The following is a 13,313-nucleotide window of genomic DNA, read 5'->3' as shown; positions in this document are numbered from 1 at the left end:
AGACATATCAAAGTCTTGAAGATCGAAGTCCTTTGAAGATACAAGCATTGACCACCCTTAAAGAGTGAAGTCCTTCGAAGATACAAGAATTCTTCTAAGACTTCAACTACAAGATCATCATGCACTTCACTTCCTCAAATCAAGCGTACACATTCGATTGAGAGAGAATCAGAGGATCAAGTACTAGAGATCGAATCACATCGCATCAAGTCAACATCAACATCAACACCAACTCAAGTTCAACTCCACGAAACAAGTTTCTCCGGAAGTTTCATGCGAACACTAATTCTTCAAGAAGATCAACAAGCCCAAAGGCCGATCGTTCAAGAAGATCATCAAGCCCAAAGGCTAATCATCCAAGAAGATCAACAAGCAATCAACAAGCCCAAAGATCGATCGTCCAAGAAGATCACGATCAACAAGTCCAAAGGCCGATCATCAAGCCTAAAGGCCAATCATCCAAGAAGATCATGATCAACAAGCCCAAAGGTTGATCGTCCAAGAAGATCAACAAGCCCAAAGGTCGATCGTCCAAGAAGATCATCAAGCCCAAAGGCCAATTATCTAAGAAGATCAACAAACGATCAACAAGCCCAAAGGTCGATCGTCCAAGAAGATCACGATCAACAAGTCCAAAGACCGATCATCCAAGAAGATCATCAAGCCCAAAGGCCAATCGTCCAAGAAGATCATGATCAACAAGCCCAAAGGTCGATCGTCCAAGAAAATCATCAAGCCCAAAGGTCGATCATCCAATAAGATCAATAAGCTGAAAGGTCGATCATCAAAGAAGATCAACGAGCCCAAAAGTCGATCATCCAAGAAGATCGACAAGCCCAAAGGCCGATCATTCAAGAAGACCAATCAACTTAAAGACTATAATTTATTTTGAAAGCATCAAAATATTATGTATTATATTATGTATTAGAGGTTGTACTCACTTTCCACAAAATTAATACAAATACAAAGTTCAAGTTCCACGAAATAAATTTCTCTTGAAATCTCGTGCAAACAACGACAATAAGAGATGACTTGATAAATTGAAATTAGAGTTATAACTTACGCTTCTTTTGACAGCAGTGCTTCACATCCGGGCATGGCAGTGTTGGGCCTGTTGTTGAGACCGACAATTGGAAGAGAGGAGGAAGGTTGCAGAGTGAGGAGGAAGAAATGTGCAGAGTCTACACCTTTTTCCCTTTAAAAAAATGGTTGCACCAATGAAAAATTGGCATGTGTAATTAATATTTTTAAATAAAAATTATTTGATAGGATATGAGATATTATTTTCTTAATGGATTTTGAAAACGAGAGATTTATGAACATTTTATTTATTTATTTATTTTTTATAACCTAATTTTGTCGCCCATTTGAACCATAATCTTAAAATATGAGTTTTGGATTAAATTTTCTTAATTTTATTTTTTTTTAAAAAAAAATCAACCATAATTCTTTATTCATTCATGAATTTTGAAATTAATGTGTTAAAATCTTGAGTTAAAGAAATAGGAAAGTTAAAGTTAATGCTTTCATTTTTTTTTTAAAATGTGATTGTATAGCATATCTAAAGGGAAATTTTGTGTAGAATTAAATAGTTTTAGTATGATCATACACTTTTATCCTACAAGATGACCATTTTGTAACCGAATATATAATACAGGGCTGGTTATATAAATAGAATTCAAGTCTAAAATAATAGAATATGTAGTACAATGATAAAACAATTGTATATATAGAATAAAAAATGGATAAAAGACTAAAAAGCCCACACCTAACCACCATTTTGTTTGCTTCCTATCGATTTTCTCAAATTGAAAGCTATCAGTGATAGCCATTGATAGCTTCTATCATCGGTACCTTTCAATTTGAGAAATATTAATGCAATCTTGAAATATTAGCCTTTAATTTGTTATCAGTTATCAGTGGCTATCATTGATACATTTTCATCAATTGGAATAAACCTTGAAATATTAACATTTAAGGCTATCAATGATAGACTTTTATTAGTTATCAAAATTGAAAAAAAAACCAAAACTTTGAAAGATTGAGCTATACCAGTGATGGAGAACTATTAGTGGCTTTAACTGATAGACTTTCATAAATGACTAACAACTTTGAAAGATTAATATAGTAACTATCACTAATAATCTTCTATCGTAGCTATCATCGATAATAGCTATCAATCGCTACCACTGATAGACTTTCATCAATTAGAATCAACTTTGAAATATTAACACTTAAGGCTAGCAATGATAAACTTCTTTAACTAGTTATGAACTTTCAAAGAAACTCGATATATAAATTTCACCTAACCTCTATCATCGATATCACTAATGTCACTCATATCGTGGTTATTAAAGATAGTTTTTCTCACTGATAAAACAATTGATAAGATGCTATCAACGATCTCAATGACATCATGCTATCAGTGATATCTCTATATCACCAATAACATGTTATTAGTGGTAGTTTTTATCACCGATAACGTGATATTAGTGATAGATTCTATCATTGATAACGTGTTATCAGTATTAGCCTCTATCATCGATGACATGCTATCAGTGGTAGCTTCTATCAATGGTAGCTACTGACCATCTTATTGTCCATTTCTTTGTCATTTCCAAACATTCATACGGTCCCTTTTATTTTCGATACCTCTCAAGGGCACTTCCATAAAAATAACAAAAAGCCAAACCAAACCCTTATTCGTTTGATTTTGTAAACAAATATTACGGTACACAAACATACAAATATTTCAATTTGTGCCCTTCATTTCAGTCATCTATACCATTTTTTCCAGTTTATTTCTAATAGACACCGTACTCTTAAAATCCTATAAAAAGAAAAAAAAACTATTGGCTTGTCTGATATCATTAGCATTTGTCATTTTTTGAGAAATATACTTGCTTAATAAATATTATCGTTTCTTATTTCAAATTTTTAAGCAACGTTTCTAAAAATGGTGCAAATTTGTAGACTAAAAAAATAGCTTCTTTCAAATCCATTTTCATTTGCTATTTATATTTAATGTTTTATTATAATAATCAAACATGATGATTGACTTGTTGGTGTTAAGTCACTCATGAATTAGATACTTTCAAGTCTTGGGTACGAAATTCAGTCTTATAATTCTTATGAAAAAAGGGAAGAAGCAAAATCCGGATAAAAGAAAGAAAATTAACAAGAAAAAAAACAAGAAAGAGAAGAAGAAAAACTAGAGAAAGGAAAGAAAATAAAAAAATGAAGAAAAGAAGCAAAAATCGGAGAAAGAAAAAAAAATAATGGAAAAGCAAAACTGGAAAAGTGAAAGAAAATAAAAGAAAAAGAAAATATACAAAAATAGAAGAAAATAAAGAAAATAAAAAATAAAAATAAAGAGAAAAGAAAGGAAGAAAAAGGTGTGCGACAAGACAAAGACAAAGAAGAACGAAATTGAAAAATTAGAAAAAATTCAAAAATAGATTACAACACTTTATATTGCAAATATTCTTAAGAAGTGATATATTATTATATTTTTCTCCTTATTTTACTATTTATTTCAAATATTCTATAATATGGTTGAAGGGTTAATATTTTGGAATTAAATAGTAATTTTTACGCACAATATATATTCTACAAATCTAGTAGCGAACAATATATATATATATATTTCACAATTTCTCTTTATCCGTTTAAATTTTCTATAGTTAGCCAAAAATTATGAAAAAAAAAATATCTATTTGATTTTGTACTAGCCAGATTCATAACTGTTAGGGTTTGTTTTTTGTTTTTTGTTTTTTGTTTGTTTGTTTTTTTTTTTTTTTTAAATTATTCGATTGGTTAAAATACTCCATTATATTAGGAAGTTTTGGTAAGGTTAAATTTGTCAAACATTTAATTAAAAAAAAAAGTATATCCTTAACTATTTTTGTTTAGCCATTTAGCGAAAATTCACCCTTCATTGTTTGCCACAAAAGTAAATTTCAGAATTATGCAAAATCTACAAAAATCGAAATAATGAATAAATTATTTAGTGAACAGTGAATAGGAGTAGCAGATATTACGATAACAATAGATATTTTTCCTATTGTGCCTATATTTAATTTGTTCCATCACTCCTAAATAAGCTACTCCTTTCCAATTCAACCTTTTTAATTCTTTTTTGAAATATGCTTAAAAAATAAGACAAATATCAATTTATACCCTTAAACTTTAGGTCAGTTTAAACTCTAAATTAATTATTGCATCAATTTAGACCTTAAACTTTGCGGTTGTATGAATTTAAAGCTTGAACTCTGAGATTTGTATCAATTTAAATTTTGAACTTTCATAATATATCAATTTAGATCCTGAATATTCATGAGTGTATCAAATAAAACATAATGGAGGGTTTAAATTGATACAATTATGAAAATTTAGTATTTAAATTGATACATTTATAAAAATCTAGAATTTAAATTGATACAATTATTAATTTGAGGTTTAAATTGATACAATTTTTTTATTTAATTCATATTTGTCCTAATATATATATATTTTTTCGAAATATGATAAACGCGGTAAATTATAAATAAACTGCTAAGTCAACCGTCCCGCCAGTTCGAAATTTTTGCTTGTTGGGGAAGCTTGAGAGAATTATGAATCCTGTAATTAGGGTTCATACTTTCATTTTCCTCTTCCTCTGCCATCGGAAATTCCCCTCAGAACTCGAAGATGCCGATCGAAATGCCCCAAGGCCTGCCATTTTCAGTGGATACATGGACTCCAACTTCTAAGCAAAAGCGCCACCATTTTCTTACCCACGCTCACAGGGATCATACCACTGGGATTGCCCCCCATTCTTCCTTCCCCATCTATTCTACTTTTCTCACCAAATCCATCGTTCTTCAGCAGTTTCCTCTGGTTTCTCTTCACTATCAATCAATCAATTGCTTTTCTATACGCTTTTCTTTTTCGGGAGCCTTAATTTGATTTTGGAATTGTTGTTTTTTTGTTTTCTTTTCGCAGCTTCATGATTCGTTGTTTGTGTGTATTGAGGTGGGGCAATCGCTGGTCGTCAAAGATCCTGATGGAGCTTTCACCGTTACTGTTTTTGATGCTCATCACTGCCCTGGTATTTTTTCCATCCCACCCATTTGTTTGAATCAAGTGATTTGACAGATTTTATTAGGGCTTGAATTTGCGCATCTCAATTGTCGGGTGGGCTGCTATTAAAGAACAATTGAAATTTTAGAAATAACAGAAATCCAATTGGCAGACCCTACTGTTCTTACACGCTTTTTGGATTAAGATTAACAGCGCATTGAAAGTTTCGTTGTTATGAGTGAAATCTACAGGGTGAATGAAGCAATTAGCTGCTTCTTGGGGTTGTATTTTAACTTAAATTGACATCTAATTATTTGTTAAATCAAGTCTCATATAAACTCTTTTAGTGTCATACTTTAATTGCATCAAACATCAGTTTCATGTACCAATATCGAACCTGTAATTTTCCCATGTTCAAAAGATACTCTCTCTCTATAAGAGATATATAGTTCCTCCTCAATCTGTGTTCTTGTGACTTGGTGGGATGTGTGCTTTGTTATAGAATATTTGGAGAGAGAGAAATAATAGAGTTTTATAGGGCGTGGAGAGGGACATTTGTGATCTTTGGTCCTCGATGGGGTTACATGTTTCTATTTGGGTTTCAATTTTGAAGGTTTTTTTGTAATTAATAGGTAGGAAACCTTTTACTTAATTGGAGCCTCTTTCTTTAGGGTTTTGGAGGGCTTGGTTTTTTGTTTTAGTACACCCTTGTATTCTTTCATTTTTTTTTCTCGATAAAAGAAATGTTAGATAAGAAGGGTTTTGGGTACAAATGGAGGATGTGGATGTGGGGTTGCTTGAGGAATGTCAGATATTCTTTCTTGATTAATGGGAGTCCTAGGGGCAAAGTTGGGGCAACAAGAGGGTTGAGACAAGGAGATCCTTTGCCCCTTTCTTATTCCTCTTGTTGGTGGATGTCCTCAACAGAATTGTGGGGAAGTGTGTGGCTGACAATATTATATCCCCTTTTCTTGTGGGTATGGATAGAATTCCCCTCTTCCATATTCAGTTTGCGGATGATACGATCTTTTTCGGTTCAGGTAGTGAATCCTCATTTCTTTTACTAAATCACATTTTGGCTTTCTTTGAGGAGATTTCTGGTTTGAAGATAAACGGGGGTAAGTGTAGTGTGAAGGGGATTACCTGTGACTCAGAGAAGCTTAGGAGATGGGCAAATATTGTGGGTTGTGAGATTGGGGAACTTCCTTCTTCCTATCTTAGTCTTCCTCTTGGAAACAATCCCAAGTCGATTGTTGTGTGGGATCCTCTAGTGGATAAAATTAGAAAAAGGTTGACCTCTTGGAAAAAAAGGTTTCTCCAAGCGGGCAAGCTTACTATGATTAAATCTGTCATGTATGGTATGCCCATTTACTTCTTTCCCCTTTTTAGATCCCCTTGTAAGATTTGTAAGGATCTGGAAAAATTAATGTGTAATTTCCTTTGGGAAGGGGTGGATGATGGGTCTCATCTTGTTAAGTGAGAGATTGTGGAAAAACCCTTTTTGCGAGAGGTCTTGAGATTGGGAATCTTAGGTTATGCAACAAAGCCCTGCATGGCAAATGATCATGGCATTTTTTTTCTCTGAACCCAACTATCTTTGGTGTAAGATCATTGTTAATATTCATGGTCCCATCATTTTGAATGGATGTTAGGGGGATTAGAGGTACGCACCAAGTATTATGGAAGGATATTTCGAAAGAGCTTCCTTTGTTTGTTAACCTTGTTTGTTGTGTGGTGGGGGAGGGGAGAGATACTTATTTTTGGGAAGATCATTGGGTGGGGAAAAGACCCCTTTGTGCTTTATATAAGAGACTGTATCATTTATCTTCCCTTAAGGCCTCAAAAACCATTTTGTTGCTGATTTCTTGTGTGGTCCAGTAGCTCGTGCTCCTTTTCGTTCGGTTTCCGTCGTCCTCTTTCCAATAGGGAAACGGTGGATGTGGCCTCTCTTCTTGTGTTACTCAAAGGCCATTCCATTAGGCTTGGTAGAAGAGATGTGAGAGCTTGGAATTCCAATCCTTTGGAAGGATTCTCGTGTAAGTCTTTCTTTCAAAGTATGGTTGATCATTCTATTGAAGGTGTCTCAGTTTTCTCACTTCTTTGGAGGATTGAGATTCCTAGAAAATTGAGATTCTTTACTTGGCAAGTTCTTCATGGTCGTGTTAATACGATGGATTGGTTGGTTAGGAAGTTACCTTGGCTTGTTGGGACGTTTTGTTGTCTCCTTTGTCAGAGGGTGGACGAAGATTGGATCATATCCTTTGGCAGTGTGAGATTGTGAGTATGCTTGTGCTGTTTGGGAGCTGTTCTTTCAGACGTTTGGTCTCTCAATTGTTCGTTAGCGGAGTACCAGGAGTATGATCGAGGAGTTTCTTCTCAACCCGCCTCAAGGAGAGGAGACGGTTGGCTATGGTGTGCGCTATTGTTTGGTCTTTGTGGGGTGAGCGAAACAGTAGGACTTTTAGAGGTAGGGAAAGGGACCCTAGTGAGACTTGATCCCTCGTTTGCTATTACATTTCGTTGTGGGTTTCAATTTCGAAGACCTTTTGTAACTATTCTATAGGCATTCTTTTGCACAGTTGGAGTCTCTTTATGTAATGGGGGCTCTCTTTTTGTGGGCTTGGTTTTTTTTATATGCCCGTGCTTGTATTCTTTCACTTTTTTCTTAATGAAAGTTGCTACTTTTATCCCAAAAAAAAGAAAAAAAAAAAGAATAACAAATGGCATATTGCTCTTTTCATGTCCTTTTACTGAAATGACATATTGCTCTACCAACCACCCAAACAACCTCCTAAGTTTAAGTTACCACTTCATCTTAGTGTGAAATTTCACACACACATTTTGAATTGATAGCACAAACAAAAATCCTGAACAATGTTAGGGTCTCTTTCATGTCTTCCTAATTAGTTACTAGCTGTGGAAGAGTTGGGAGACAATTCTAATTCTATTGGGATAATTTATGATTTAGGCCCTTTGTGTACATATTACCAAAGGAAAAGGTTAAGTATTTCCCCTTTAATTTTTGAGCCAGCAGTCGGGAGCAAGAATGATATATTATCTGACTATAACCTACTGAATTGAACTCGTGCCTTCTCCCTGAGGCTATCTTATAAAGAAAAATCTTGAGATCATCTCCTTTAGCTATTGCACTATACATTATGCCTTACATTTTGTTTTTACATTCATCCGCAGATCCTTTAATTGATGTCTTTAGCAAGCATTTTGATGCTCTCTCACTTCATACTTAGATTATAATTTGTTAGTATCGATATTCTAAATCTAGACCGGTATTTGGTTAGGTTTATGTTAAGACTTCTACACTTCATTTTATACTTTATTTTTGGTCTAATAGCTCTTATTTTTCTAGGGGATTATATGTGTATCCCAGATTTTGTTTTTAGAATTATTGTTTGGATTTTTATTTATTATTATTTTTCATTTTAACATTTCTTTTTTTGTTCCATCACTTCTCTTCTGTTTTTGCATTTTATCCTTGCTTTTGCCTTTTGCCATTCTTTTTTCTTGGAGATCTCGTGGGGGTTATTATGTGCATTGGGTATTTATTGTTATCATAATTTAGAAGCTAACAAATGATATATTTCTCCGGCATGGATTAAAAAATGGTTAGGAGCTGTTATGTTCTTATTCGAAGGCAATTTTGGCAATATTCTGCATACGGGTGATTGTAGATTAACTCCTGAGTGCCTACAGAACTTACCTGACAAGTATCGTGGAAAAAGTGGTAAAGAGCCGAGATGTAAACTAGATCTGATTTTTCTAGACTGCACATTTGGTAGATTCTTTCAACCATTCCCTAGCAGGCATTCATCAATACGTCAGGTAACACTTTCCAGTTATTTAATACATGTTGAGATTTGAGAATCAAGTAAATCCTCCGTAGATTTCCAAATATGAAATCTGTCTGTTAATGTCATGTCAACATACAAATTTCCTTTTTGTATTTTCTGTTCATGGATGTGTATCACATCGCTATAGCCTATACGTAAGATTTTCTGCAGAACCTTTTTTATTTTATCCCTAGCCCCTTTTACCTATATTCTTGCTTTGTAGTTCTAGAAGCTTCAAGTTTCTGTGTGTCACCGTTCATTGCAGAATTATGATATGTAGGCCAAAATCATCAACAACTATGTCTCTATGGTGTCCTTTTCCTAACCTTGCCTAAGCTGCTTCCTCCAATACAAGATTATAAGTGTTTAGGTCAATCTACTAGGTTTAGCCTCATATCACTTCAAGAGAAAAAGGTTTTCTTAATGGTATTTATAATTCTGTTTAACGTAATTGGTTTGCTGATTAAATAATTTTGTTAAGTAACTGGATGATTTCATAGAATTTTACCTTTTGACATATGCAAATGCAATGAAATGGTAAGAGTTTGCTTTTCCTATTTCATCGAACAATGTTAGCCTCCAAATTTCTCTGAATTATTTTTAAATCTTTTCAAGTATTTGATATGTCTTCTCCCCCAGTTCCTTTTATGCCTAATGCTAATCTGAAGCAGCACGCGTTCCACATATTTCTTATTCTTCTGCTGCTGCTTTTTTTTCCCTTTTATTATTATCATGGAACAAGTAGCACCATGTTGTATCTATTCCTTTGAGTTGTTGGCCGATACCATCATTTTGGACCACTTTATGAATGTTTGGAGCCCATATTAATTGTGCACAAAACCATGTTTCAATCAGACTTCTTATGTTGGATCCTTCAAAATGTCATACTCTGCCAGTTGTTAGCTTATTGGCAATTCTCTTTAATGTATTTCTCCTTGATGTATTTAGTGTATTTCTCTTTGAGGCTTTTGTTATGGTTTTAGTTGTATTTCTCTTTGACATATTTCTTATTGATGTACTTTTTATTGGGATGTGATCAGGGCGCTAGGGGTGTGTCAACCTAGTTGAGACAGTTGGGTGCACCTGTTGATCGCCGTTCTTTAAGTTGCAACTAGCTCTTATCTATCATTGTACTTTGAGCACTAGATTCTTTTCATTACATCAATGAAAAATTATGTTTCTGTTTAAAAAAAAAAAGAAAAATTTATTGGCAATTCTTTTAATTTTAACTTCACCTTCCTTTAGACATTAAATTTCTATAGTTCATGGCGTACGTCTTGGTGGCTGGTAATCTTTTCACTGTTTTTGTGCTCTGCTTAAATCTTTAGTCCGTCTGATTATTCTTGGCTGTTTGGCAGAATGAATATTATGTATTTACATTCTTATAATATATAGCCAGTATTTAATATAAGATAATCTATCTTTTCAGGTTATTAATTGTATATGGAAACACCCTGATGCTTCGTTAGTATATCTGATTTGCAATCTTCTAGGACAGGAAGAGATATTGCAACAAGTGTCCCAAACATTTGGTTCAAAGATATTTGCTGATGAATCCACGAAAGCAGGTTACAAGGCTCTTGAACTTATAGATCCCGACATCCTCACTCAAGATCCATCCTCCCGTTTTCATCTGATTGATGGATTCCCTAAACTATGTCAAACTGCAAAAACGCTGCTTGCAGATGCCCAAACTAATTTTCAGTCTGGACCTCTCGTAATCCGACCTTCAACCCAGTGGTATGTTCGTGAGGAATTGTCAGAGATTTGCAACACAAGGAAACAAATAATTAGTGAAGCAATTAAAGACCAACATGGTATTTGGCATGTTTGTTACTCGATGCACTCGTCAAGGGAAGAACTAGAATGGGCCTTGCAAATTTTAGCACCAAAATGGGTTGTTTCAACCACTCCTGGTTGTCGAGCCATGGATTTGGATTATGTGAAAAAGAAACTCAGTTTTTCTAGTATAACTTCTAATGGCCTAATTTGGAAGCTTTTTGGTATACCTGAGGATAGTTCTTCAGATTTAGATGCTTCTGTGATTGAAGTGAGTTGTTCCCCTATAGTTGAAGCACGAAACGTAGACCCTCAATCACAGCCGGTGAAAGTGTATCCTATTCCTCAAGAAATGTTAAACATTTTGTCTTCAAGCAACTTGCCGCCTCTCACATTATTCGGACGAGCTAGACTTGCCATTGAAGATGCCATTTTGTTGCCAGAAGTTTCATATCCATCTACAGAGAACGAGCCTGTAGAAGCAGTTGGAGATATAGTAGCAGACTTGTCCATTCATGATGCTAACGGTAAGCTGAGTCACAAATCATCAAAAAGTTCTAAAAATGAAGTTCACTCTAAAGGAAAACATGAGAAGTTTGTGAATGATGCGGTATTAGCTGATGTAAATGCCTCACTTTACTCTGATTGGACTAGGCTCCCTACTTCTGAAATAAAAGTGGTGTCTATGAACAATAACCCGCCAGAAGTAGTCAGCAATGACGTAGAAGAAGAACATGTCCATGAGCAGGAAAGTAGAGCAAAGGGAAAAGAGTCGTTAGACGATTGTAAAGATGTCAGTATTTTTCTCAAGACACACGTTGGAAAGATAGTTAATAATGACAGAATAGCAAGTTGTAGTAATTCACATCTTTTAAGTGTCGGATCTTCCAAGGGTTTCAATGACAAGTTTAGAAAGTTGTATAGGTCAATGAATGTCCCTGTGCCCGAGCCTCTTCCTTCGCTGGTGGAACTCATGAGATCTAGAAAACGAGCAAAGAGGAAGGGTTATCTCCGGTCATAGCATTTCAACGCTGCTACTATTCTCGAACAACTTGGAATTGAGCCTTGTACTATTACGGGTACAAAAATGAAAATAATGGCCAAAATTAGATTTAATTGTCAACAGATTTTCCTACCTCTAGAGGGATAAGTCCTTCCCTTTTTGGCTGGCTATGGGTAGGAGGGATTTGAACCCCGACACCACGGTTTGTGACGACATGCTCTAATCCTCTGAGCTACATGTCCTGATATTTTTCAATCTTTTCCATTTAGTTCTGTAGGAGCAAGTCTTAAGCAAGAAGGACGTAGCATAGTTCATTCCCTATTGGGGGTTATCCAAGTGATGAGGTACACAAATCTTTATTTGTTGTGTAGTAAAAGAGTATAGAGGTCATGATTATTGTTTACTTAACTTCAAAGTTGGGTAAGCTTTGTGAAAATAGCATTCTTGTTACAGTTCTCCAAATTCTTGGTTGCTCAATGTATATTAATAAATTTGATCAATTCTTTTCCTATACAAGAATAAAAGAAGCACCAGATTTGGTGGTTAATTTTTCAACCTCTTTAGTTCCAACTGATAGAGAAAAACTTGTGCCCTCTTTCCTGATCAGATCCCAAGATGTAATGTAGTACAAGTTTTAATTAGTAGTTATCTTATTTACTAACTGTTCGAGACTCGGGATATAATAGAGCTGAAAACTTCATAATTTTAATCTGAAGATAGTCTAGTAGGTAAGATATTTTTCTTTGACACCCAAATGTTGTAAGGTCAGCGGGTTGTCTTATGAGAAGTTGACCTAAACACTTGTGGATATAATAATAAAAAAAAAAAAATAGATAAGATACTAATTTCTACCTCACATATTTATTGTTCAATGTCTCACTCTGCAACGGTTGTAAAACATTTTACTATTGTAGAAAATTGAATCATGAAATCTTGAATATATATTTGCTTGAGCTTTTGCTTCTTAGATCGTAGAAAATAGTTATCGAGGAACATAAAAACTCACCTACAATAGTTTCTTAATTACCCTCCATGAAGATGAGTTTTTTATGCCCATTAATTGAATGGTAGACATAATAGTATTATTGAATAATTAACTATTATCAATATCTCAACGAGAACTACTAACTAATTAATAACATTTAGTCTTAATAATTTTTTTACGTATATGATTAATATTTTATGTTTTTATTTATTGAATAGTAATTCTAAGGGTTATTTTCAAATATAGGAAAATATACTAAAATATTTATAAATAATAGCAAAATATCACAGTCTATTTGTAATGAATCGTGATAGACTATCATATATGTCTATCATGACATATATAGACACAGATAGTAGTCTATCATTGTCTATCGCGATTTATTCACAAATAGATTATGATATTTTGCTATTAGCTGTACATATTTTTAGCAGTTTTGTCATTTAAAATAATTTTCTTAATTCTAGTGAATAATTTAATTTTTATTTCATTATTCCTCAATTCTTACCATTTAAGTTAATTAATTTAGTATTAAGTATTACTTTGGGGTAAAATTTATTAATTTATTTTATTTAAAATTAATAAATAATTAAGTTAATTGACTAAATAAATGGTTGTTTAGGAGACAAATGCTGTT

The 13,313-nt window shown here is 33.8% G+C and overlaps 1 protein-coding gene across 1 annotated transcript; it reads left to right on the top strand.

Moving 5' to 3' along the window:
* The first annotated feature begins 4,567 nt into the window (after positions 1-4,567).
* LOC120088341 lies at positions 4,568-12,246 on the top strand. Its single transcript, XM_039045564.1, has 4 exons — positions 4,568-4,878; positions 4,984-5,089; positions 8,690-8,901; positions 10,339-12,246. The coding sequence occupies exons 1-4, from the start codon at positions 4,690-4,692 to the stop codon at positions 11,707-11,709; spliced, it is 1,878 nt and encodes a 625-aa protein (XP_038901492.1). The 5' UTR covers positions 4,568-4,689; the 3' UTR covers positions 11,710-12,246.
* Positions 12,247-13,313: the final 1,067 nt, after the last annotated feature.

This window comes from Benincasa hispida, chromosome 10 (genome assembly GCF_009727055.1).
Source record: "Benincasa hispida cultivar B227 chromosome 10, ASM972705v1, whole genome shotgun sequence".
Lineage (NCBI taxonomy): Eukaryota > Viridiplantae > Streptophyta > Magnoliopsida > Cucurbitales > Cucurbitaceae > Benincasa > Benincasa hispida.
The sequence above is the reverse complement of the archived record's forward strand: the minus strand, read 5'-3'. Positions and strand labels throughout refer to the sequence as shown.